Source organism: Coloeus monedula, assembly GCF_965178545.1.
Source record: "Coloeus monedula genome assembly, chromosome: 9".
In the NCBI taxonomy this organism is placed as follows: Eukaryota; Metazoa; Chordata; class Aves; order Passeriformes; family Corvidae; genus Coloeus; species Coloeus monedula.
In genome coordinates, this window is record NC_138789.1 from 31,656,995 (window position 1) to 31,679,909 (window position 22,915).

The 22,915-nt window shown below is 51.1% G+C and overlaps 1 protein-coding gene across 1 annotated transcript in view; it reads right to left on the minus strand.

The window, feature by feature from the left end:
• Positions 1-22,196, minus strand: part of NEGR1 (neuronal growth regulator 1) — a gene marked incomplete at its 3' end in the record, with an annotated part of 190,156 nt that extends 167,960 nt beyond the window's left edge. Inside the window, exon 1 of the mRNA XM_082286838.1 lies at positions 22,024-22,196. Coding sequence (XP_082142964.1) covers positions 22,024-22,193 — 170 coding nt within the window. The 5' untranslated portion in view covers positions 22,194-22,196. The remainder of the gene's footprint in view (positions 1-22,023) is intronic.
• Positions 22,197-22,915: the final 719 nt, after the last annotated feature.

Consider the following 22,915-nt stretch of genomic DNA (forward strand, 5'->3'; position numbering starts at 1 on the left):
TGGAAAAATTCAGGTGGCAAGGAAAACAAGGACACATTTCAGGGCCAGTCTCACTGCTGGCATTTTTTCCTATGAACAGACAACATTAATGGCCAGACTAAAAACAACACCTGAAGGGCCTAAAGAAACAAAAAAGGGATTTAAGACGTGGCTACTCAGCAATATTGACTAATTTATCACTGAAATAGCCCGAATTAGTCACTCAGACAACTCTTAGAAAGAGAAAAGGTGTCTGTCTTCCTCTGGAATCAGCTCTGGAATAAACCACTACTTTGTGCAGGAGCACAGAAAGGAAAGTCAGTGGGAGCCAGGGCTGGGGCAGCTGCAGCTCAAGGGCTGTAAAATCGGTCCCAGTGTACAGAAGGTCCCTCATAGCACAGGCACCCACCCTGTCTTGTTTTCCTAATAATGCACTGAATGAGTGAAATCTCATCAGGAAAAGGTAAGAGGGACCTCAGAGCTGTTTTCTCATCCAAGATCAAACCATGATGAAGCATCCTGGAAAGCTGGACCAGCTCTCTGAAGGCTCCCAGGACTGAACTTCCAGTCTCCTGAATAATTTATTGTCCTGTTTTGGCCCTGGTTACAAAACAAGTTTTCCTTCCTGCTCTTGACGTGATTCATATTGCCAGTGACAGTAACTCAGAGCAGCAGATCCTGGCTCTGCTGGCACCAGCTGGAGCTCTGCCTCTGCCCATGGCAAGGTCTGGCCCTTTCCAGCAAGGCTGCAGCACTTTATTCTTGTTTTCTCCTAGAGAAAAGCAGGAAGGAGTTCCAGGATCCTGGTGGGTCTGTCCTGCTCAGGAGATTGGATGATTCTGTGATTCCAAGTTTGGCATTTCTGCTGTATCCTGCCCATACATGATTCAGATCCAGCTCCTGGGCATGACAAGGGGGAGGGAAAAACTTTCATTTTCCTTTTCCTTTAAGGATGGAAAGCCCTTGGATTTCTAATCTGAGGAACAAAGATTTCCACTGCTCATAAAATCTGATGGCAGAGTCCTGTGCCCTTGGGTTTCTATGGCATCAAGATTTCACCATGGCAAACTGCAGACAGGGAGAAGGCTTTGATTATGGAACACTGATTTTACATCGCTGTGAGAGAAATTAATTAATTCACGAACACAAACACACTGAAGTGTATTTGATTTACATCAAGAGAACCATTTAAGATCAGTAAGAAATGAGCCCTCCAATGGCTCTGTGACCTATACAAATTTCAATTACTAAATGGGAAAGCCAAATTTCCCCACTACCAGAGTATGAGTATTGTAAAAGCAAAAGCATCGCAGTGGCTTCCCCTCCTCTGGAAGGCAAAGCCCAAACTCCCCAGCTTTTCAAACCTCCCATCTGATTAAAAATACACAACAGCCTTGGGCCTCCAGCGAGCAAAGAGCCCTGCAGCCCCAGCCCAGCTCTCCTGCCCAAGACCACTCTCAGCTTCCCCAGCCTCGTTCCCTTCCCCTGTGGCTGGGGACAGGGACTTCTGCAGCAGCACCTTCGTGTTGTTCCCTGCCCTGGGGAGAAGGGACAGCTCCCAAGAGCTGAAAATTCCCTTTCCTACAGTCGTGGAAGTGCAGTGCCTCACTCCTGACATCCAGAACACAAGCTCTGCTCACCTTTCTTTCCAACAGCTTCTAGGGAAGAGATTTTTTAAAATGACAGAAGTTCTGCCACTAAGTGGATTTCTCATGCTGTGAAGAAGCCCAGGTGTCTACCAGAACTTTTATGATCAAGGTTAAGAAATTATTTTCCAATTCACTAACCAGCAAAATAATTCAGTTACTCAGAATCCTTGGAGGAGCAGCCTCAAACAAGCAAGAGAGGCTTTCAAAAGAGGCAAGAGAAGACAAATTGCACAAGGATGCTTTGAAGATGTATTACATTTAGTGTGGCTTTAATTACTCACACCCATCATCTCTTTTAATCAAGGGTCAGCTGCTTTATTTGTCAAGAATAGTAGTTTAAATCATTTTCAATGCAAGATGCAATAATTACACTTTCTGCTAATGAGTCCTTGTGCAGATTATTTGTCATTGCATCTAACGAGGAAGCTTCATGGTCTTGTTCAAATGCTGCGAACCTGCACAAGCTGCTGGAGCAGGAGGATTTCCAGCAGCTCCCCTTCCACACTGACCCCCACAGGACACCCCCAGGTCCCATGGGGGGAAGCAAGGCCAGGCTGTTGGGGGGGCCCACCCAGCCCCAGAGCAGCGCCCGGCCTGGGGTGACCCCAAAGCACAGCTGGGGCTTTTCCTGCTGGGAATGGCCAAGGATGGGACTGTGCCATGACCAAGGGGAAGCTCCCAGCACATCAGCTCTGTTTCCCCTGGAGGCTCCACATGGTGCAGAGGATGTGGATGTGGCTCCAGCACATTTTCCAGAACTATCCAGAATGCACCACAATGTTCCCTCAGCATTCCAGAATCTGTTACCCTGAGGAACCCCGAGTCATCTCCATGTGCAATTTAAAGTTTGGCCCCTGAATAAACAGAAAATCCCAACTGCCTGCGTGCATTCCCAACATGGATGAGCAAGAAATTCTCAGTTCAGACCACGGTGCTTTTGGAAATGCTCGGCTTTTACCGTCCCTGGAAATGAACATAATGCCACAGAGAACAGAAACTCCTCCCAACCCTTTCGAGGTCTAGAGCAAAATAATTGATGAATGCTTGAAACAAACCCAGGAGCCGTGAGCAAAGCCTGGGAATGTGGATTTACACTTCAGACACAGCCATTCTTTTAGGAAGTACTGAAGACACCATTTATATTCATTCTGAGGCGCTGGCGCTGCTGATTGATGGGAACCTGTTCATATTTAGATAACCTATGAATCAACAAAATTAAAATCCTCGGATTAGGAAGAAGAATAGACGAGCGAGAAGATACCGACTTCATCTTTGCAGAGCCAGCAGCAGCACCTGCGCGTGGGGAGCGGTTTCCAGCTTTCCTGTCACACGGACACAGCTCCCCGTGCCCCTCCCTGGCAGCAGGGGCACAGCCCCATGTGCTCGGGCCAGGACAGGTGCTGGGGTCACCCCCAGACTGGTGTGGCACAGGATGTGCTCTGCCTGTGCAGCAGTGTCCTGCAGCCCTGGGCCACCATCGCCGGCTCCAGATGGAGGAGCCCCCTCTGCTCCTGCCCCCAGGTGCCCTCCCCACTCAGCAGCTCCAGCTATTGACTTTGTTACTCTTTCCCAGGCTGCTGGGAAGCTGAGCTTGGATCCCCGAGGTCAAGGGAGGCTAAAAGCCATGGGGGAGGCCAAGCTAGGAGCCCAGCCCACCCGGGATCCGATGGATTTGCTGAGCACAGCACGGTCAGCCCTGCAGAACCCTCACCCCAAACTGGAGCACACAGCCAGGACCTGGGGGTTGCTTTGCATTTCCTGGTGTTAAGGCTTTTTCAAAGCTGTGCTGGTTCAAATTGGGAGCCTTATCTTCCCATCACGGGTTTATCAGGAGTGCCACAAATGTTGCTGCAGACAGCAGCAGGCTGTGAGAGGCAGGGATCAGCGTGTTGTGCCTGCCAGGAATGTTTCTTCTCAGGATTCATTTGCATTATCATTTTGAACCCTTTTTATAGAGCTAGTATTGATTTGCAGGGGTTGCTTGCATTTTAAATCACAGCTCTGTGTGCTTCAGCTCCATCTCCATTTGCTTTATTAGAAAGGTGCAGTGTTAATATTTCCTCATTTCTACAGGAAAGCAGCTGCTCCAGAAGATCTTTCCCAGGGTTTCTCACCCCACACCCCATCTGCAGGGTACAGCAGGGGTTGAGCTGCTGAGTTAGAACCACAAAATCCCAGGATGGTTTGGGTTGGGAGAGACCTCAAAGCCCCTCCAGTGCCACCCCAGCCATGGCAGGGACACCTCCCACTGTCCCAGGCTGCTCCCAGCCCCAATGTCCAGCCTGGCCTTGGGCACTGCCAGGGATCCAGGGGCAGCCCCAGCTGCTCTGGGCACCCTGTGCCAGGGCCTCACCAAAACTCTGGTGGGATTTGCTGTCAGGGACTGGTCTGGAGAGGTTAAAACCCAGGTGCCTCCAGTCCCTGTCCCTGCAGTGACCGATCCAGCCAGGAGCAGAGGGGCCCTGCCCCTCCTGCCCCCGGAGCTGCTGCCACAGCTGGGCAGGATTAGGGAACCCAGCGCTGGTCCCGCTCCCGTTACACCCCACACCCTCCTCACACCCACTTGTCCCGGGCTCAGGGAGGCTCTGATCGGCACTTTTCTCTGGGAGACATTTTCTTTAATAAGATAAAGTGCTTGAAGTCGTCTGATTTTCTCTGAGCAGCGAGCTGCAATTTGCACATTGAAAATAATCATTAAAAGTGTATTTTTATCCTCCTCCATGTCCCCATACAGATCTTCTGGATATCTCATTCCCAACCAGCAGAAAACACATTTAAATGTGTTGCAACATCACAGATTTCCGTGTAGTGAACCAGCCAGACAACACGAATGACACAAAGGCAATTTTGTGTACTCTGCACACAACATTCAGTTTCTGCATCTCACGTTGTAGAAGAAAACACCAGAAATATTAATTTCTACCATCTAAAGCTGCAGCTGCATTTTTCATTCCCTGAGCTCACTGCTTTGGTCCCCTTGCCCACAGAGCACGCCCAGACCCTCACACAGATAACAGGGTTTTGCTGTAACCTATAAAACATGACCTGGAACAGAGGTGATGCTTTAGCAGTGTATTTATCCATAAAAGTGTCTGGTAAAACCCACACAGATTTATTAGCTATACTTTTTATATATAATAAAAATGTGAAATATTGCACTACTTTTCATTTCCACATTTGGATGACCCCTAAGGACCCATCTTGGTGGCACAGGTACCTCCTGCTCCTCTCAGAATCCCTGAGGCTGGAAAAGCCCTCCAGGATCACTGAGCCCAGTCTGTGCCTGATCCCCTCCTTGTCCCCAGCCCAGAGCCCTGAGTGCCACCTCCAGCCCTTCCTTGGACACCTCCAGGGATGGGCACTCCAAACCTCCCTGGGCAGCCCCTGCCAAGGCCTGGCCACCCTTTCCATGCAGAAATTCCTGCTGATGTCCACTCTGAGCCTCCCCAGCCCAGCCTGAGGCCGTTCCCTCTCCTCCTGTCCCTGTTCCCTGCGAGCAGAGCCCGACCCCCCCGGCTGCCCCCTCCTGTCAGGGACTTGTGCAGAGTGATCTGATCATTTGCTGGAACAAGTGTGAATTCCTCAGCGTTTCTTTGCCCTCCCGTGAAAACCAACAATAAAACTTTATGCACCTACAAGTTCCTCTGTATTGTTGGAGGACTTGTCTCGCATCTCATTAGTAGCTTCCCTTCATCCTGCAACTTTAATTAGCAGCTCCAGTGTGGGATTTACCTACGACTGCCATGGGTGAGGAGTGCGAGCTAATGAATTATTCAAAGTAAATCTAGAGACCGAGGGAGTTCTCTTCCTGTCTCACACTAATACACAGTTCATTAGCAGAGATTTTCACCTGTGACAGTCGCAGGTACCTCGCAAGCTGAATTTCTGTGCTCACCTGAAATGGATTCTGTCTCTGTCCGTGGGAATGTCAAACCCTGAGTTTTACTTGGAGAGATTTCATTAACAGTGACAGTCAGTAAATTGGATCCCCAAGATATGGGATATCTTCATTAATCCGGGCCGTGCTAGGCAGGCAGATTCTCATCACCCTGGGAATACCCCATGGAGCCTGGCAGGACCCCACAGGGATCTGTCACCCACCCCAGACCCCTTGGTGCATTGTCTGAAACTTCCTGAAAACTTGCAGCAACTGAGAAAATATGGAGAAAGCCCATCCAGTTCCACAGCCTTCCACCATCCCAGGCTGCTCCAAGCCATCCAGCCTGGCCTTGGACGCTGCCAGGGATCCAGGGGCAGCCACAGCTGCTCTGGGCACTCAGTGCTTGAATCTTTAATGCAGTTTATTGTATGAACTGTATCTATTTTCTCTTCAGATATTTCTGTTTCCAGAGTCTGTTGCATGAACTCTCGGACACACAGTAGTTATAGAAGTTAAAGCAAATTAATCACCCCTGGCCGTGGGCTGCATCCCAACAGCCAGCAGCCCTGTTCTGGCACGGATCCCCAAAGGACAGCAGGCTGCTCTCAAGGATATCGATCTGCTCCACTCCTCTCCCTCCTAATTGCCACCAGTGCAGTCCCCTGCAATTAGCCACGCTGCCAGGTTTTCCGGAATGAAGCAGGAACCCAGGAGTACAGAGGCATCATTTTTCTGCTGTTGACAGAAATCACTGCTTCTCCAAAGTCCTGACTTTCACAATTTCCAGATAAAACTGACTATTAAATTGAGCCGTTTACTTATAGCACAGATTTATGGCTTTATGAGCAGAGGACACAGGAGTAAATTGTTTCCTAAATAACTGTGGGGGGAAAGGCACAGCAGTGCTTTGAGCTGACTGCTTTGGCTCCATGAGGAGCTGGAATCAGCTCAGCTGCCCTCTGCAGCCCTGTGCCACAGGGGTGACAATGACAAGGCAAAAGTCAAGCATCCCTTGAACAGGTTTTGCATTTTTTTCCATACCTCCAGCCTACATCAGAATATTCTCCATCCCATTCCTGCACACAACAGCTCTCCTTTGGGTCACTAAAGAAATCAGACTGTTGCCATTAAAATTAAATTACAACTTAATGTATCTTAAAGATCAGAATTAATTGCACAGAGACACCCAGTGACACCCAGAAACGAAGGTCTGGATCCAGAGAATCCTCCAGTGAGCGCATGGCTGTTCTCTGCTGTGACACCAGCACTGCTGGGGGGGGGGGGGGGGGGAGCTGGGCTTCAGCAGAGCCCTGCACTCCTTTGGCTGGAAAAAAGGGAGTTTCTCCCTTCCCTCTGTCCAAGAAACCCCTTCCTAACATCATTCAGCTTAACAGGGCCTCAATGCATCTTCTGCAGAGAAGACCAGCCTCGAGAGATGAGAAACCCTGCATTGCTTTGATAGCTGATTCCAGCAGTTAATTGCCTCTAAAACCCTCGCTTCACAGTTAAGTTGGAATTGTTCAGTTTCAGCTTTTAGTCATTAGTTTGCATTATGGGGTTTTTGCCAAGATTGGATTTTCGGAGTTTTTTGACATTAAAACATTCCCCAGCACAATGAGGGTGCCCAGTGCCATTCTGCCAAACTAATTAGCTGCAGTTCCTGAAGCTTCTCCCTGTAAACATTTTTTACTTCCCATACAATATTTTTCTCCCTCCTCTACCCCTTTCTGCTCTGTCAGCAGCTTTGGGAAAACGGGTCCCAGCATGTTTCCATATCAGCAAAGCTTTTGGATTCCCCTCCATGCCCAGCTGTGCACACCTCTGGATCCTGGCCCTGGGGGCTCTGCCCTGGTGTTGCATTCGGGCCCAACATAAACTCTGGTTTTAGAATGGACCCAGTTTATGGGGATGCCCTTTTGAGCAGCTTCCCTCTTCATTATCTCCTATTCCACTCATCCCTGTGTCAGGAGGAATTTCCGCATGGAAAGGGTGCTCAGGCCTTGGCAGGGGCTGCCCAGGGAGGTTTGGAGGTGTCCAAGGAAGGGCTGGAGGTGGCACTCAGTGCTCTGGGCTGGGGACAAGGTGGGGATTGGGCACAGGCTGGACTCGATGGGCTGGGAGGGCTTTTCCAACCTCAGTGATCCTGGGATTGTCAGATGTTTCCATCCCTAAATTTCATATGAATTTTCAGCACATTCCTGCAAACACCAAAGCTGTCCCCCTTGCTCTCTGCTGAAGAGCCACCAGAAATAACCTCTCCACCCCCACTCAGCATTGATCCCACATTGTTGATTTCTCTAAGGTCTGTGAGAGCCATAAACTCACAGCCTGGTTCTGCTACACAAAGATCAAATGCAAAACCTTATTGCAGCCGTCAGGAAAGCGAGCTTTGCAGTGGCACTGGCACAGCCTCCATCGGCCACGGCCGGTGCCAGAGGCTGCCCCAGCCAGCCACACATAAATTCATGAACGTGGAGACTTAAATTCCATCACGAGATGGATCTGGCCCGGGTGGGGCACTGTGCCTCTCACTTAGGCACAGCTATCACAAACAAATATTTACCAGCACGCCCAGAGTGTTTTCTGCCACACTCACTCACCTCCCTACAGAATGTGGGGGGTTCATCCATAACCACCATTCAAATTCTAAAATAAAGTGATTTAGGAAATAAATTCTCATTTAGAAATGTATTTACAGTCACGTGTCTTGGTCCTCTCATTCAAATGTGAAATCTGTTCCTCTCTCTGCCTTCCCTGTTTCCCCGAGGAGCTGGAGGCTCCAGCCTGGCAGGGAGCTCTCCTTGTCCCTTCACACATGGGCTCTCCCACATTACAGACATTCATTTATGGGGGTTATTCCTGCCTGATAACCTGGGTGTTAAGACAAATACATTATTCCTGGTGAGATGGAGAAGCTGGAAGCAGAGGAAACTCTGAAGCAGATACCAAGAGAATGGGCTGGAAAAATATTCATCACCAGGGTCTGAAGAAATGTCACAGAGCAAGGTGGTGTTTCTTAAAGTACAAAGGAGAAGTTGTTCATTAATCAAGACTAAAAAGCCCAAAACCAGGAGTTTTCACAGAGTCACAGAATTGGTCAGGTTGGAAAAGCCCTCTTAGACCATCAAGTCCAACATCCCCAGCACTGCCAAGGCCACCACTGCCCCGTGTCCCCAAGTGCCACCTCCACACAGCTTTGAAATCCCTCCAGGGATGGGGACTGACCCTGCCCTGGGCAGCTGTGCCAGGGCTGGACAGCCCTTTCCAGGAGGAAGTTCTCATTTCCCAGGGATGTTACATGGAAAGAATCTGCAAGGTTTGGAACAAGGATGGGCAGGAGAGCCAAGAGAGGACCAAGCTGCCAAGCAGGATGGTGATGGAAAAGTCCTTTATTGGGGACTGGCAGAATGAGGCAGAAGGGATTTTGTTTTCTTTCAATGGAATGTTTGAGCTCCTTGGTAGGTATCGACAAGGACAGTTCAGCAGATGAAATGAACATTTCAGTTTGCAAATCCAGGATGCAAATCTGAAACACATCTCTGTGTCATCCTCATGGAGACTGCAAGCTAAATATCCAAGAGCAGAGAGAGAGGAAATGAGGGAGTATCCATGGGGGTCCAGAAGGATCCAGAACCTGCCTGCAGGGCAAAAATGTGGAGTAATAGGATTCTTCAAAAGGGGAAAAATTTTTTTTAAAAAAAGGAGGAATTTTATGAGGTTTACTTAAAGAATGCATTCACAGCCCTATTCATGAAACCATCCTTTGAGAACAGATGGTCCATAACTTAAATAATTTTTAGTTTAGGCTCCACTTTTGCAAGAAATCTGAAATATTCTGTTAACTGCTGTAAAAGTCTTGCCCTGGAAAGAGAAGCTGATTAAATCAATGTAGAAATAAGTTTTAAAGGATCTTGCCTGAACCCTTTTCTGCAGGGCTTGGCACCAACGTAAGGCATCCCAGCTCCAGCATCACGGAAAGCAAGGAGCTGTGGCCCATTTCTGTAACACATCCACTGCAAGAAGGAAGTGCCACAGTTCTGCCAGAGCATCTGAGATGCAGTTTTCCTAAAAATATCACTTCCTGGGGAAAATGGAGCACCTGTGTAAGAAGCACCCTGAAATATTGCCTTTTCAGGTCCCCAAACCCACTTACTCAGAATATACATTGCAATATGGAGCCACATTTGCAGCCCAAGCTCTGCTGAAGTCAAAGATGATCATTAAACCACCTAAATCTTCATTTCCTTCTGCATCACACCACCAGGTCCAACAAATCTTTATGTGGAGCAAAGGGTTTTGTTATTTATAACCACTTTCAGACCATTTTTCAGTATGGATTTGAACTCACACCAACGAAGAAGATAAAATTACCTTCCTTCTTAAATAATCAAGCCAGTCTACTAATGCAAAATTAATGGCATGGAATGAAAATGTTGGGCAGTTTCAAAATAAATTAAGTGTGGAAGCAGGTTACGTTTAATCAAGCTGTCATGCAAATCAGCAGCCTCACTCGGTGAGGACTATTTAAAGAACTTCTTAGCTGGTGAAAATGTTTTTGGAACCATTACAGGAAAAGTCTCTGCTTTGTTAAGGCACGGGAATGTTAAAAAGCTCCTCCAGGACAGGGTCAGAATGTCGATCCCACAGAGCATTGCTGAGAGGGAAGCGCCACATCAGACTCTGGGGGCAGCCAGAGCCAATATTCCCAGAAAATCACTGAATCTGGGGTGTTACACACAGCTGCCAGAACAAAACAGGCAACCAAAAACAAAACAAAAGGAAAAAGTAAAAGCAAACAAAGACATGAAAAATACCAAACCAAAACAAACCCCAAGCCAACCCAAACAAACAAAACAATTATATAAACACAGAATTCTTACAGGGAGAAATTCACAGAATCCCAGACTGGTTTGGGTTGGAAGGGACTTTGAAGCTCATCTCCTTCCAAACACCCCCTGCCACTGTCCCAGGCTGCTCCAAGTCCCAGTGTCCAGCCTGGCCTTGGGCACTGCCAGGGATCCAGGGGCAGCCCCAGCTGCTCTGGGCACCCTGTGCCAGGGCCTGCCCACCCTGCCAGGGAGGGGTTTCTCCTCCACACCCAAGCTCTTTACCAGCAGAAGTGCCTTGGGTCTTGTAACTTATCTGCTTTTAATTTACGAATAATGTGTTTTCTCCCCAAATCTGGGAGCAATTATTTTATGTTTTTGCCATGGTGACACATTTGTGACCTGCTCACACCAATCCTGGCACCAGGTGCTGGAGGGAAAATGCCCCACGGCTCTGGAGGAGCAAAGAGCTCCCTGTGAGCCTCATCCCCCCGGGGTGCAGAGGTTCTGAGGGAACGTTTCGAGTTCGGGCTTTGATGAGTTCCAGTGCAGCTCAAGTGGCAATATAAATACTGGGTAGCTCAGGGTGCCTGGGCTCTCTAAAGATAGATCCCTGGCACGCTGGGGAGCTCGGCCACCTGCACGTTTGGCTCTCCCTGGCCTGTGGCCTCCTCTCCCAGCATCGATGTTGCTGCAGTGAGGCTCTTCCTGCCCACGGAACAACATCATTCCAGTCAGGGAAACAGCCTGACTCTGAACACTTGTAAACGCTTGGGATTTCATTCAGTAACCCTTGGAAGCTCCCCTTTGCCATGGGCTGTGCTGCCTCCTGCTATCTTTTATATCAGCCTGGTAAAGGGAACAGCAGAGGAGATGGTTTCCTGTAACCAAATCTATTTTCAATTCCAGTGTGATAGTTCTGGGCTGACTGCCCTGAAAAGCTTGATTTCTGTGAATTTCACCCATTTTTTTTATTGTGTGACTTTGCATGTTTTATACACATCCAAATCTATTTTCCAAGATTAACCAAGTGAGGGTTCAGAAGGAACATTGTTTTGAAGCATTAATGGAAATAAAGAAGTGGAATAGAAGGTTAGGGATGACTCAGTGCATTTCTTTATCTCTGTGAGTTGAGGTGGTTGTGACTCAGGGCAGAGCCAGGCCAGGCACCAAGAGTCCAGAACTGGCTGTGGGAAGGGGGCACTCAGAAGTTGTCCATGGAGCCCAGAAGGCGTTTGGGTAGCTGATCTGCTCAGTACAGCTACAATGAATCCTGAGGAGAATCCAGCACCTCACTGAGAACAGCTCAGGGTAAATATTCTGGGAGTGATGCTTGGAACTGCAGGTGCAGAAACCAACTCAACACCAAGCAAACCAAAGCTGGAGAAGGTCACTAAAGCTGAGTTTGTGAGAAATCCTGAGAATCATGGACTGATTCTTCTTTGGGTTGAAGAATTTCTTCCTAAATATCCAACCTAAATCTGCCGTCCTGCAGCTCAAAGCTGTTCCCCCTGTTCCCACAGGATGTCCTGGGATCCCCTCTGCCCCAGCCCTTCAGAGCCACCACAGACAGCACTGACCTCTCCCCTCTTACTGGGGACAATCAGCCAAAATTCCCCCCCTCCTGCCTGGTGCTCATCCACCATCTCCTCTCACAGCTGGGCTGGAAGAGGCATTTTCACTCCTGGCTCCCCAGGGAGGCTCAGCCCAGTGTGTCCCACCAGCCTGGGGCCACCCCCAGCTGCAGTGCCCCCAGATAACCTCATTATCCACATTTAATTTCCAGGCTGTGGTTTGTGTTCAGTGCTTCCACCTTCACACTACCAGGAATGTAACAGGAAGGAGGTTTATACAGGTTAAAAAAATTTCACAAACTAAATACAATAATTAAATTAATCTGAAGCTAATTTCTGACCATGTGCAGGACTCTATACTAAAAAAAATAAATAAAAGGAGCTGTGACAAAAGCTATATTTTGCTCTCTCTTCCTCTGCTCTTTAATAGTCTCTGAATGAAAAGTCTAGTACAATTTTCTAGTCCACTTGCTCCAGCCAGGGGGAAAACAAAAAAAAAAGCTCATTGTAATTAGGCCACTTTCATAACAGATTTCCTCCCACCCCTCCTCCCGTGGATGTGACCAAGGCTCTGCACCTGGGAACTGGTGACCTCTTCCCTCACCAGTCAACTTCCCATCACCTCCCCTCCCCTGGTTTTGGTCTCTCTCCTCACCTGTCCACAGGGCACGGACAGAACAGCAAAGTCTGCAGAGAAAATCTCTCCAAGAGCATTGGGTTGGTGACCGTGGCACCCGGGCATTTTCCTGAGGGGCTGCCCTGGGATGCTCTGGGTTCCCTGTGTCCAGCTGGGCAGCCCCAGGACACCCTGACCCCTCGGGGTGGGGCAAGGCTGGCTGAGGAGCAGGGAGTACAACAACAACAACAGACACCGAATTGTCTCACCCAGCCACTGCAGGGAGCAAACAGAGCCCTCCATCTCCAGAAAACCCTGGCAGGGTGGGCAGGCCCTGGCACAGGGTGCCCAGAGCAGCTGGGGCTGCCCCTGGATCCCTGGCAGTGCCCAAGGCCAGGCTGGACATTGGGGCTGGGAGCAGCCTGGGACAGTGGGAGGTGTCCCTGCCCATGGCAGGGGTGGCACTGGGTGGGATTTAAGCTCCATCCCAACTCAGTTCCACAGTTCTGAAGGAATCAGAGACAGCCCAGTGGATTTTCAAGCACAAAGTTTTACCCACCACAAAAATACCTGAAAAAGAACCTCAGACTCACCAGCCTTTTCCCCTCACTGTTCGTATCAGCATTGCAACGACATTTTTAATATTTAATTTGAGATTTACTTAACAGTCTGAACAAGAGTTACAAGAGAATTCCACACTGGAGTGGGATTGGGATGAGGAGCTTGGAGGGGATGGGTGAGTCCAATCACCAAGGCTGTGCCTGAAGTGCCAACGATGCCATTTAACAGAGAGAGAGACCTAAGGCAGCACCTGGACTGAAACATTTTCACACTTTTCTGTACAACACATGTAAAGAATGTGATTTTGCCAGCTTCCAGATTTAATTCCTAGGAGTAATTCAAAATAATTCTGATATAACACATCAAGATAAATGCATACATGCTTCTATTGAATCACCCTATAATTTTATAAATATTAGATATTACACTGTATTAAATTTATAAGCAAAAATACTAAGTAAGAATATTATACAAATAAATGTTTTCGTTGTTAGATAGGATTTTAATCTCTAAGCAACAGAATACCTGCAAAATTCCTGTATCTTTCATACCTGTCAAAGTAAACAAGCAGCTCAATACTTCCTACTCCACAGATCCCAAAATACACCAATTTAATCTCAGTCCTCTCGAAAACCTTGATGCCCAGTTGTGCTCATTTTAAATAATTGAGTTCATCTGATCCAACCCCCCATTAAAACCTGCTCTGTCACCATGGTCAGACAGAGAGAGCTGAAATGGCTGGGTTTAGGCAGAAGGCTGGGCTTTTGTTTATCTGCCTGTTCTTGCCAAGACATCCATTCTCCTCGCCACCCTTGGAACCTCATCACTGCCACTGCTCTGTCAAAGTGCTTTGGGATTTTACTAAGAATTGCATTCAACTCCTCTGAACATTCCACGTCCAGGACAACCTCACCTGGAATTCATGGCAGTGTGTTCACGCTGCTCAACCTCCTTCAGGGCTCTTTCTCAGTTTCAGTCATAATTAAGCTAAAAGCATCTTATAAATTTAAAAATCTGCTAGAACAGATCTACTCTTGAAATTTGCTTCACTTATAATCAAGAGACCCAAAAGTCCTTAGGAAATGCCTACACGAGCAAGATTTGGGGGACTGACAGGAAAACAATTCAAGACAACTTCCAGAATGGGGGAAAAAAAAAAAAAAAAGGAATCCAGGAATCCAGGAACCAGAAAACTCTTTGAAAGCTGTATCACCTCAGTGCCTGTCTTTGGTTAAAGTCAGCACCAAAGCAGCAGCAGTCCCACACCAAGCAGGGGTGCCAGAGGCAGCCCCAGCTCCCCTGGCAGGAGCCAGGGCTCCCCTGCACACTGCCAGCCCTGCAGGCTCCCAGCCCTGCAGGCTCCCAGCCCCTCGGTGCAGAACAGGCGGACTTTGCCATCTCCAGTGTCCTGGAGGCAGCAGAAAGGCTGCATGGAAAACCACCCACCCCTTCACCCTTGCTGAGGGCAGTTGAACCTCTGCTGCTCTCCTCCATGCTCCCGTGGGTCACGGCATGGGAGTTTTTCTCCTCTTCCCTGATGGCAGGAAGAAAACCTTGACATTTATTCAGCCAGTCTGGAGAAAATGAGAATTTCTGTATCTTAGAATCACAGAATCATTTGGGTTGGAAAGAACTCTGAGCATCAGCCATCACCTTGCTGAGCCCAGTACAGCCCATCCCTGCGGGCTTCACTCTCCACCTCACCCACACCTTTCTGGAGCCCCACGTGAGCAGCTGTGAGCCCAGCTCAGCACCAGAGGAAGGACACCCAGCCAGGCTGGCTCAGTGTCACACACCCAGGAGATGCTCCATGGACACGAGGTCTGTCAGGGGAGACTCAGGGTTAGCAAGCCCAGGGCTGGAAAAGCAGAAACTCAGGAGGCCTTGACCATCCCAGTCCTCCACTGGGAAGGGCTGAGACAAGAACTGGGGCTCCAACAGGCAGTTCCCAGCTCCCTTTGTCACTGCTCGGAGCACAGCCCTGCCCCTTCCCTGCTCTCCCACCCCCACCAGCCACAGCAGCCTCTGACCACCAGGATTTGGGTACGGAGACTCTGATCCGATGGCAGATGGCACCAGAGATAAGGTACAGCTCGTTCTGAACTGTGTCACCAGCTTTATCCCAACGTGCCACTCACCAAAGTGTCATCCTGCATTTACAGCTCGATTTTGAAACCAAGTGACACCACAATTTACTGGAGGTGAAGGTTATGGGGGAGCTCCTGTGTCAAGCTGAGCGTTTCCAGTGGGCAGCAGCAGCCACAGGGAACAGGAGAAGAGACTGAGCTCAGCCACACATCCCCCATGTTCCACTTCTCTGATGGATCATGAACCAGCTCATTCCCGTTTGGCTGTGGGACAGCCAGTGCTCGGCAGCGCCCCATCCCCGAGGCAGTGCCCAGCCAGCCCTCAGCAGTGCCCCATCCCCGAGGCAGTGTCCAGCCAGCCCTCAGCAGTGTCCAACCAGCCCTCAGCAGTGCCCAGCCAGCCCTCAGCAGTGCCCCATCCCCGAGGCAGTGCCCAGCCAGCCCTCAGCAGTGCCCCATCCCTGAGGCAGTGTCCAGCCAGCCCTCAGCAGTGCCCCATCCCCGAGGCAGTGTCCACCCAGCCCCCAGCAGTGCCCAGCCAGCCCCCAGCAGTGCCTGGCCAGCTCCATGCCCCGCTCCCGCAGCACTGCCCACTGCCCTGGCCTCACACGTTTGAGCCAGGGTTTCAGCTCCCTAGGAGAGCCCACTGGGATACCTCTTGGCTACCAAGAGTTCTCCAGATGAGCCAGAGAAGAAGCAGCCTAATTCCAGCACCTTTGTTCAACACTGTGGGGCTGCTTGGCCCATGGGACCAGTCCCCTGAGATCCTTTCCCTGGGACATCAGCTGCACTCAGCTCTTGCACATGGTGACAAGAAGAAAGTCATTAAGTCTCTGTTTTCTCCTCAAAAAAACAGCCCTTTGGAACAAATCCCGGTTTTCGTCTCTTACTAACTCCTTGTTTTGTTAGTTGCTCTGCAGAACAGCTGAAACATTCACCATTATTTAAAATGATAAATTATTTTAATTTACGCTGACTTTATTTATTATTGCTGCACAGACAAGAGGCAAGTGCCATAATGTGCTTGTTTAATAATTGGCAGGGATTGGGAATGGGAAATTCTTATGCAAACAACAACTTCATTCACTGGGGGTGTGCACAGGAGCCTGCACATCCCATGGTCACATTTCAGGAATGAAGTTCCATGGAGCTGAAGGATTTATGACCCCAAACTGCACCAGAATATCAAGAGTATGGAAGTCAAGAAAGGAACCTTTTGAAGTCACAAAGGAAAGAAGGGAACTTTTCTATTTATTACACTCTCCACAGACACAACTGCCCACGTTCACAGCTGCACCCAGCACCGGGCATGCACTGGGGGCACTGCAATGCTGGGATGCACAGAGTATCCCAAAATTCCAATTGCTGCATAAACTCCTTATCCACCTGCTCTTCCTGCTGCAGAACTTCCTTTCCAAATGCTCAGCTCTCAGTAACACCAATGACAATGGATGGATGTTTGACAGATGTGGCACCAGTTTTCCAGGACACCATCACTCCCTAGGCAAAGACTCTCAGCTATGAAGCTGCCCCTGGTGTCAGCCCCACAGCCGGGACCCCTAAAGGGCCCTGCTTTACGAAACCGATGGCAGATGGGCTTCTCCCCCCTGAACCACCCTGAACATCCCCTGGAGCAGAGCCACTGCAGAGAACAAGGAGAATCCCCTGTGTTCCTGCAGGAGTGAAGGAGACAACTCCCAGCTGGGAAAGTCGTGTTCAACAGGCAGGGAGAGCTGTGATGCAGTGAGCTGGAGGGAGCCACACGGAGCCCTGAGTCAGGGCCCAGAATGTACAGAACAGCCTGTCCTGGCACTGCCCTGGCACTGCCCCAGCCCCACAGCCAGGGCACACGGTCCCTCTGGGGGGCACAGCGTCACACTCCCCATGTTTGGGGCAGCGGTGGTCCCAGACACCAAGAGCCATGAGGACACCGAGAGCTGCTCCTCCCATTCCTCCAATGGGAACTTCTCCCACAAGCAGAAGAACTTAGGAAGAGAAGAAGTTGAGAAACTCGAAGAGCAGACACCGAAAAAGGCAGAGTTTCAGAGCAGCCACTTCCCGTGTGCCCAAACCTTTGCACAGCAGTAAAACAGCCCTGGGCAGGGCTGGGCTGCAGGCACAGCCCGTCCAGCCTCACCTGGGGCTCATCCCAGGTGTTTGGTGCCAGCCCCAGGTGTCCACAGCAGGGGACAGTGCCACTGCCCACAACACGGACCTGGAACTCTCCAAGGTGCACAGAAGCAGCCAAGCCACACATAAAGGATTTCCAACTCAGCAAACAAACCAAAAAGCCCCAAACCTCCTGATCTATGACCAAAAAAAGGCGTTTTCCTACAACCACCCCTCTCAGGTGACCACTGGCTGCCCCAGCCTCAGACAACACTCACCCCACGTGGCCAAAGGGACCACTGTGGCCAAACACACGTGGCTGCACTTCACTGACCTGCTGGCCCAGAACTGACCCCTGGATTTCCAAGCCAGGTTCAACAAGCACCCACCCTCTCTGTGACCACAGCCGGACCCCGGTATCTGCTGGACAGCTCCCCCTGCTCCTTACTGCCAGCCTTCAGGAACCCGGGCCCAGGGACTCCAGCTCAAGGTTTAACCCTTTGCAGTGAAGAACCCACAATATTTTACAGACTGCAGAGCACACATTCCCTAAACTCCTCTATAATCATCTGCTGGTAAAAAGATCTTCTGCTTTTTTAACAACCATGACAACTTCTAAAGCCCAATTTGCTGCGCTGACACAACGTAAAGGTACGATAAAGGTACTCTCACTTAGACTTGTTTTCATTATCCGTGAGCTTTGAGGAAAACAAAACACACGATAAAAACCCTTACTTGCTAGAAAAACCCTTTTGATCATTTTCAGCTTTGCACATTCCGATCTCCAGGGGGATTTGGGTTCCAAATTGCAGGCGGGGTCGGCAGGCACTGCTGACACATCGCTGTCCCCCGGGTCAGGTAAAGCCAGGAGAGCCCCATGCACACATCGGCCGTGCCCGCAGCAGCTCCAGCGCGGCGGGAAAAGGGGAATTCTTATTTTTCCACAGCAGCAGAAATGCCTCCTGCTGCCATCCTGAGGTGAGCTCTCCCCTGTCCTCCCCACATCCCTGGGAAGGGGGGAGCAGCCCCCTCCCAGGAGGAAGCAGTCTCTGTTTGCCCTGAGTGTCCAGCCCTGCTCCCGGGGCAGGGAGGGAGGTGACACGGGAGGTGACCCGGGAGGTGGTGACAGGGGCTGCCCCTGCCGGCTCCCTGCCAAGGGCTCTGCATTTGTCACCTCTCCTGAAACACTCCTCTCCCGAAATTGCTGCTCGTGCTGTCAGCGAGATGGATTTGCTGAAACACAGGGTGATCCCTCTCCGAACAGGGGATCTTGTGAAGGGTCACGGGAGAAGCCTGGTTCTGGAAATACAGCCTGGCTCCTGAATTGCTACCAGCCTGCAACGCAGCAATTTATTCCTTTAATAAAATCATGGGTTTAGGACTTGCTCTCTCTTTCCTCATGTGTTCTCATGAAATCTTAACCGGCTGCCTGGGAAGAATATAGAAAGGCTGCTGGATGGAATTCTGCTGCTGAAAAGTAGCAGCTTCCCAAAATTGTTCTGCCATGCAAAACAACTGCATTATTGACAGAATTCCTTAGAACTTCAACAAACACAAACAGTGCCGGGACTGTGGGGATCCCTCTGAAACCAAACAAAAGGGACCAGGCTTTAATTACTGAGGCTGCAGAAATAACTCATCACAGACAGAACTCCTCGGCTAAGGAGGGATTTTCTTTAAGATCCCCATCCTGTACCAAAACAGGTGCCCAGTGACATCCTTGGCAAACTTTCTCTTCCATCAGTCCCTTGGGAAGGGACACCTGGGCACTGTGACTCTGCCAGCATCGGGGAGTGCTGGCCTGGGAGGCCAGGGGAGAATCCCAGCACCCCTGTGCCACCTGGGCAGCAGCACAGCACCATCCAGCCCCACCTTGGGCCTGGGGAGGACACCCACCCCTCGGGGGGACATGAGGGGGAGGGGTGGGGGTCTGGCTGAGCAAGAGCAGCACACAGGGAGTGATGCTCCAGGGTGCCAGGGAGGGAATGGTCCTCACAGTGTTGCTGCTGCAGCACTAGGAAAATGCTGTGTGTTTGATCCAAAATTGGTTAATTACACTGATATATGAATTAACTATTTAAAATGGGGGAGCTGGACTACTTATTTTACTTTATGCCAGCACACAGAGGCTTTTCCTGGAAGTCGTCAGCATTCCAAGGAGCCTTTATTCCTGATCCTCAGGCAAGACAACGAAACCTTGATGTGGGAGCTGAGGCCAGGGCCCGGCTCACCCACCGTGGCCCCGGACTCATCGAGAGGCACTCTGTGCCTTCTCCCCTGGTATTCCAGCACAAACGAGGACTCCTGAGGAAAAGTTTGTCCTCATTTCCACCGGGGCAGCCCCGTTAACCCCTCAGGGCACGGGCTGATGTGACCAGCTGCAGCCAGAGCCCCGCTCGGGGTGTGAGCCCCGCTCGGGGTGTGAGCCCCGCTCGGGGTGTGCACCCCAGCGAGGGCACCCGCAGGCCCTGGCTCGGGCTGGCTCAGCCCCCAGCCCATAAATCACCCTGGGCTCCCCGCAGCCACGGCAGAGCCGTCCCTACCCCAGAGCCACGGTGTCACCAGGAGCCGGCCGCTCTCGGCACGGCGCTGCCTCCGCACCCAAGGACGGGGGACTCCGAAGCCCTGGCTGGCAGAGGGCAGCTGAGCCCAGAGCAGGGACGGGGAATCAACGCGTGCCGGCCACAGGGAGCCCACGGCCACCAGGAGCCCACGGCCACCCGGCCACGAGCGGCTGGAACGATGGAGCACAGCCAACTTTGGGTGCTGCGAGGCACAGCCACTGGAAGAGCTGGATTCATGTGGCTCCAGAGCTGGAGGAACAAACTCCTTTTTCAGCACCCAAATGGCTTTTTCCAGCTCGCTGGAGTTTGTATTTAAATAAGAGCCAATTTCCAATACTGCCAATACCTACAGCCATTATTTTAATGTACATTGGGAGATATTTACAATACAAGCACCCAGCGAGGGACAGCCTCAGAGGAGCAGAGACGATGGGCAGTGAGAGACCCGGGATGAGGAGCCTGAGGCTGCTGCTCTCTCTTTTTCTCCCCCTGTGATCCTGCATCTCCCCTTTCAAGTTACCAGCTTAAAACAGGATAACCCCAGGTTTAAAGCAAGCCTGCCGAGGGCACGGGAAATGAAAGGAGTTAACCAGAGGGCACGAGGAAGGAGACCCAGCTGCAGCACACAACATTCCAGCATCCCATCGCTCATGCCGGGGCTCGGCAGCGCTGCCAGCGTTTCCTGTAGCAGCCTCTCTTTACAAAACACACGCTGGCCCTCCCCAGTGAGACCCGAGCGATGCTTCCAGCCTAGAGCTCCCATTTCATTTATGTAACCCACCCAGCTGCACCAGCACCGGGCTCCAAACCCAGCCTGAGGCCTGGCAGCCCGGATGTGTTCCAGCTGAACCCTCCAGGAGGTAACCTTGGGAGCAATCACACCGCTTTTTAATAACGCGGTTTTAAATGTATTTAGATACTTAGAGCGTTTAATAGTGGCTGAGTATGTCTTAACAGCCTGTGAACCCACCAAGTTACTTTCTCTGCAACCTGTAAACCTGTAACAGTACAAATAAACCACTTTTAAATTATTATTTCCTTTGATTCTCCATTTGTGCCACAGAAAGCACGAGGACCTGAGCACGTCTCAAAATACAGAGGATAATTGAGGTACACATAAAAACCACTTGTCAGCTGCCCTACATAGACATCTACTGTATTTTCAGGAGCTACTACAACAGGAGCAGCCTAAAAGCACTTGCAAATCCCTACCGAAAATGCCTCATGCAGCATTTTACAGCACGCTGCTGGATCATTAAAAATGCTTATGGATAAAATGCATTGAAACCTGGAGATTTCCCTGACAGCCCAACAAAAAATAATAACAGCCAGAGACTTCATAGCTGAGAAGTGCTGCTAATTAAATCAGAGGTTTCTCACCAGCCAGGAGCTTCAACCAACTGCAATCGTATTCCAGAGAAGGAGAAAATGGGAGGATTTGAACTACAGTAGGATCAAGGCAAAAGTACAACACATGGATAAAAAGTTAGAGTGGGGGCTGGGGAATAATCAAATCAAGGCAGAGGATTGCCGAACACAAACCAGAACGAAAGGTTCGAGTCGATTTTGGTGTCTGACTGCTGGTAAATAAATTTTGCTCCAGCCAAGAGATGAGGAGATACGGGAGCACAGGGTCCATCAGGAGAGGCAGGAACAGAGCCACGGGAAGCACAAAAATCTCCTCGTGGCATGGAGCCAGTACTCCAATCATTGAGAAACACAGAAATATGTATCAAAATAAATGATACCGATGCTAATGCTCCTGGCAGGGTGCAATAGTCCTCTCCCTGCCACAGCCCCACGCCGCTCGTTCTGCAGAGCCCCCAAACTGCTGCTGGAAGCCAAAACTGCATCATTTCACCCCAACAACCCATTTCTGAACTTTCAGCAACAGCCAGGGCTTCTTAAATAGAGTTTAAAAAGGGGAAACCGCAGAACAAAACCACCCCGAGGGCCGGCGAGCGGCCCGGAGCTGCAGGGATGCGGGTACCGGCTGGCGCTGGGGACAACTTCCCGCATCACCGGGGCACCCCGCGGGCAGCCCTGGGGCCGAGCGCCGCCGCAGCGTCCCCGAGAGGGGCCAGGGGCTCCGGCGGAGCCTCGGGCATCTCGGGGATGCTGCTGCAGCAGCGGCGACGCTCCGCGCTCGCATCCCTCCCGCCCGCGATCGCCTCCTACCTCAGCACCGCCGTGTCCCCTTTCCTGACCACCAGATTGTCCACGGCAGAGCCCGGGAAGTCTCCGCCCGGCGCAGCGAATCTCCCGGGAGGAAGGAACCAGCAAAGGCCGAGGAAAACGATCGCCAGCCACTGGTGGGAGCCCCCGGCGCTCCGCACCAGCGGCACCATCTCCGCTCCGCGCCGGCCCCGGCAGCGGAGAGCGAGCGCGGCTGCTCCCGGGAAGGGCGGCCCGGGCTCGGCGGCGGCGGTCGGGCACCGGCGGAGCGCGGCTGCTCCCGGGCGGCCGCCGCAGCATCCAGCGAGGAGGGCAGCGCGCCCGCTCTGCGCGGCGGCTCCGCGGCGGCGGCGGGCGGTCCCCGCTGCCAGCCCGTTGCCACGCAGCCGTCGCCTTGGCAACCGGCCCGGCGGCGAGGGATGCTCGGCCCCTTCTGCCGGGCTTCCCGCTCCGCCCTCCCGGCATCCCGGCCCACGGGCACCCCCGTGCCAGCCTCCCGCCGTGCCGCATCCCGATCCTCGTCCCGGCTCCTCGTCCCGCTCTCCCCACGGAATATTTAATGGAAATTGGCCACTTTGCCAAAAGCCAGCGCAGAGTCACAGCCCGTGCTGAGGCAGCAGCGCTGGAAAAGGCACCAGCAGCCCCAGTCAGGGGCCCCTGGGACATGCTGGAAGCTCCAGACCTTTCTGGAACAGAGGGTAGGGCCACTCTGGTACCTCCATTTCCTAATATTCTACCTAGGAAAAAAAGACTCTAGGCTAGAGACCTTCACCAAAGAGCAAATAAACCACTGACAGGTTATTTCCCCAAATTCTACCAGGAAAGCCAGAGATCCTTACCAAGGAGAAAGAAAAATCACCAACGGATTATTTCCTAAAATTCTCCCAAGACATTC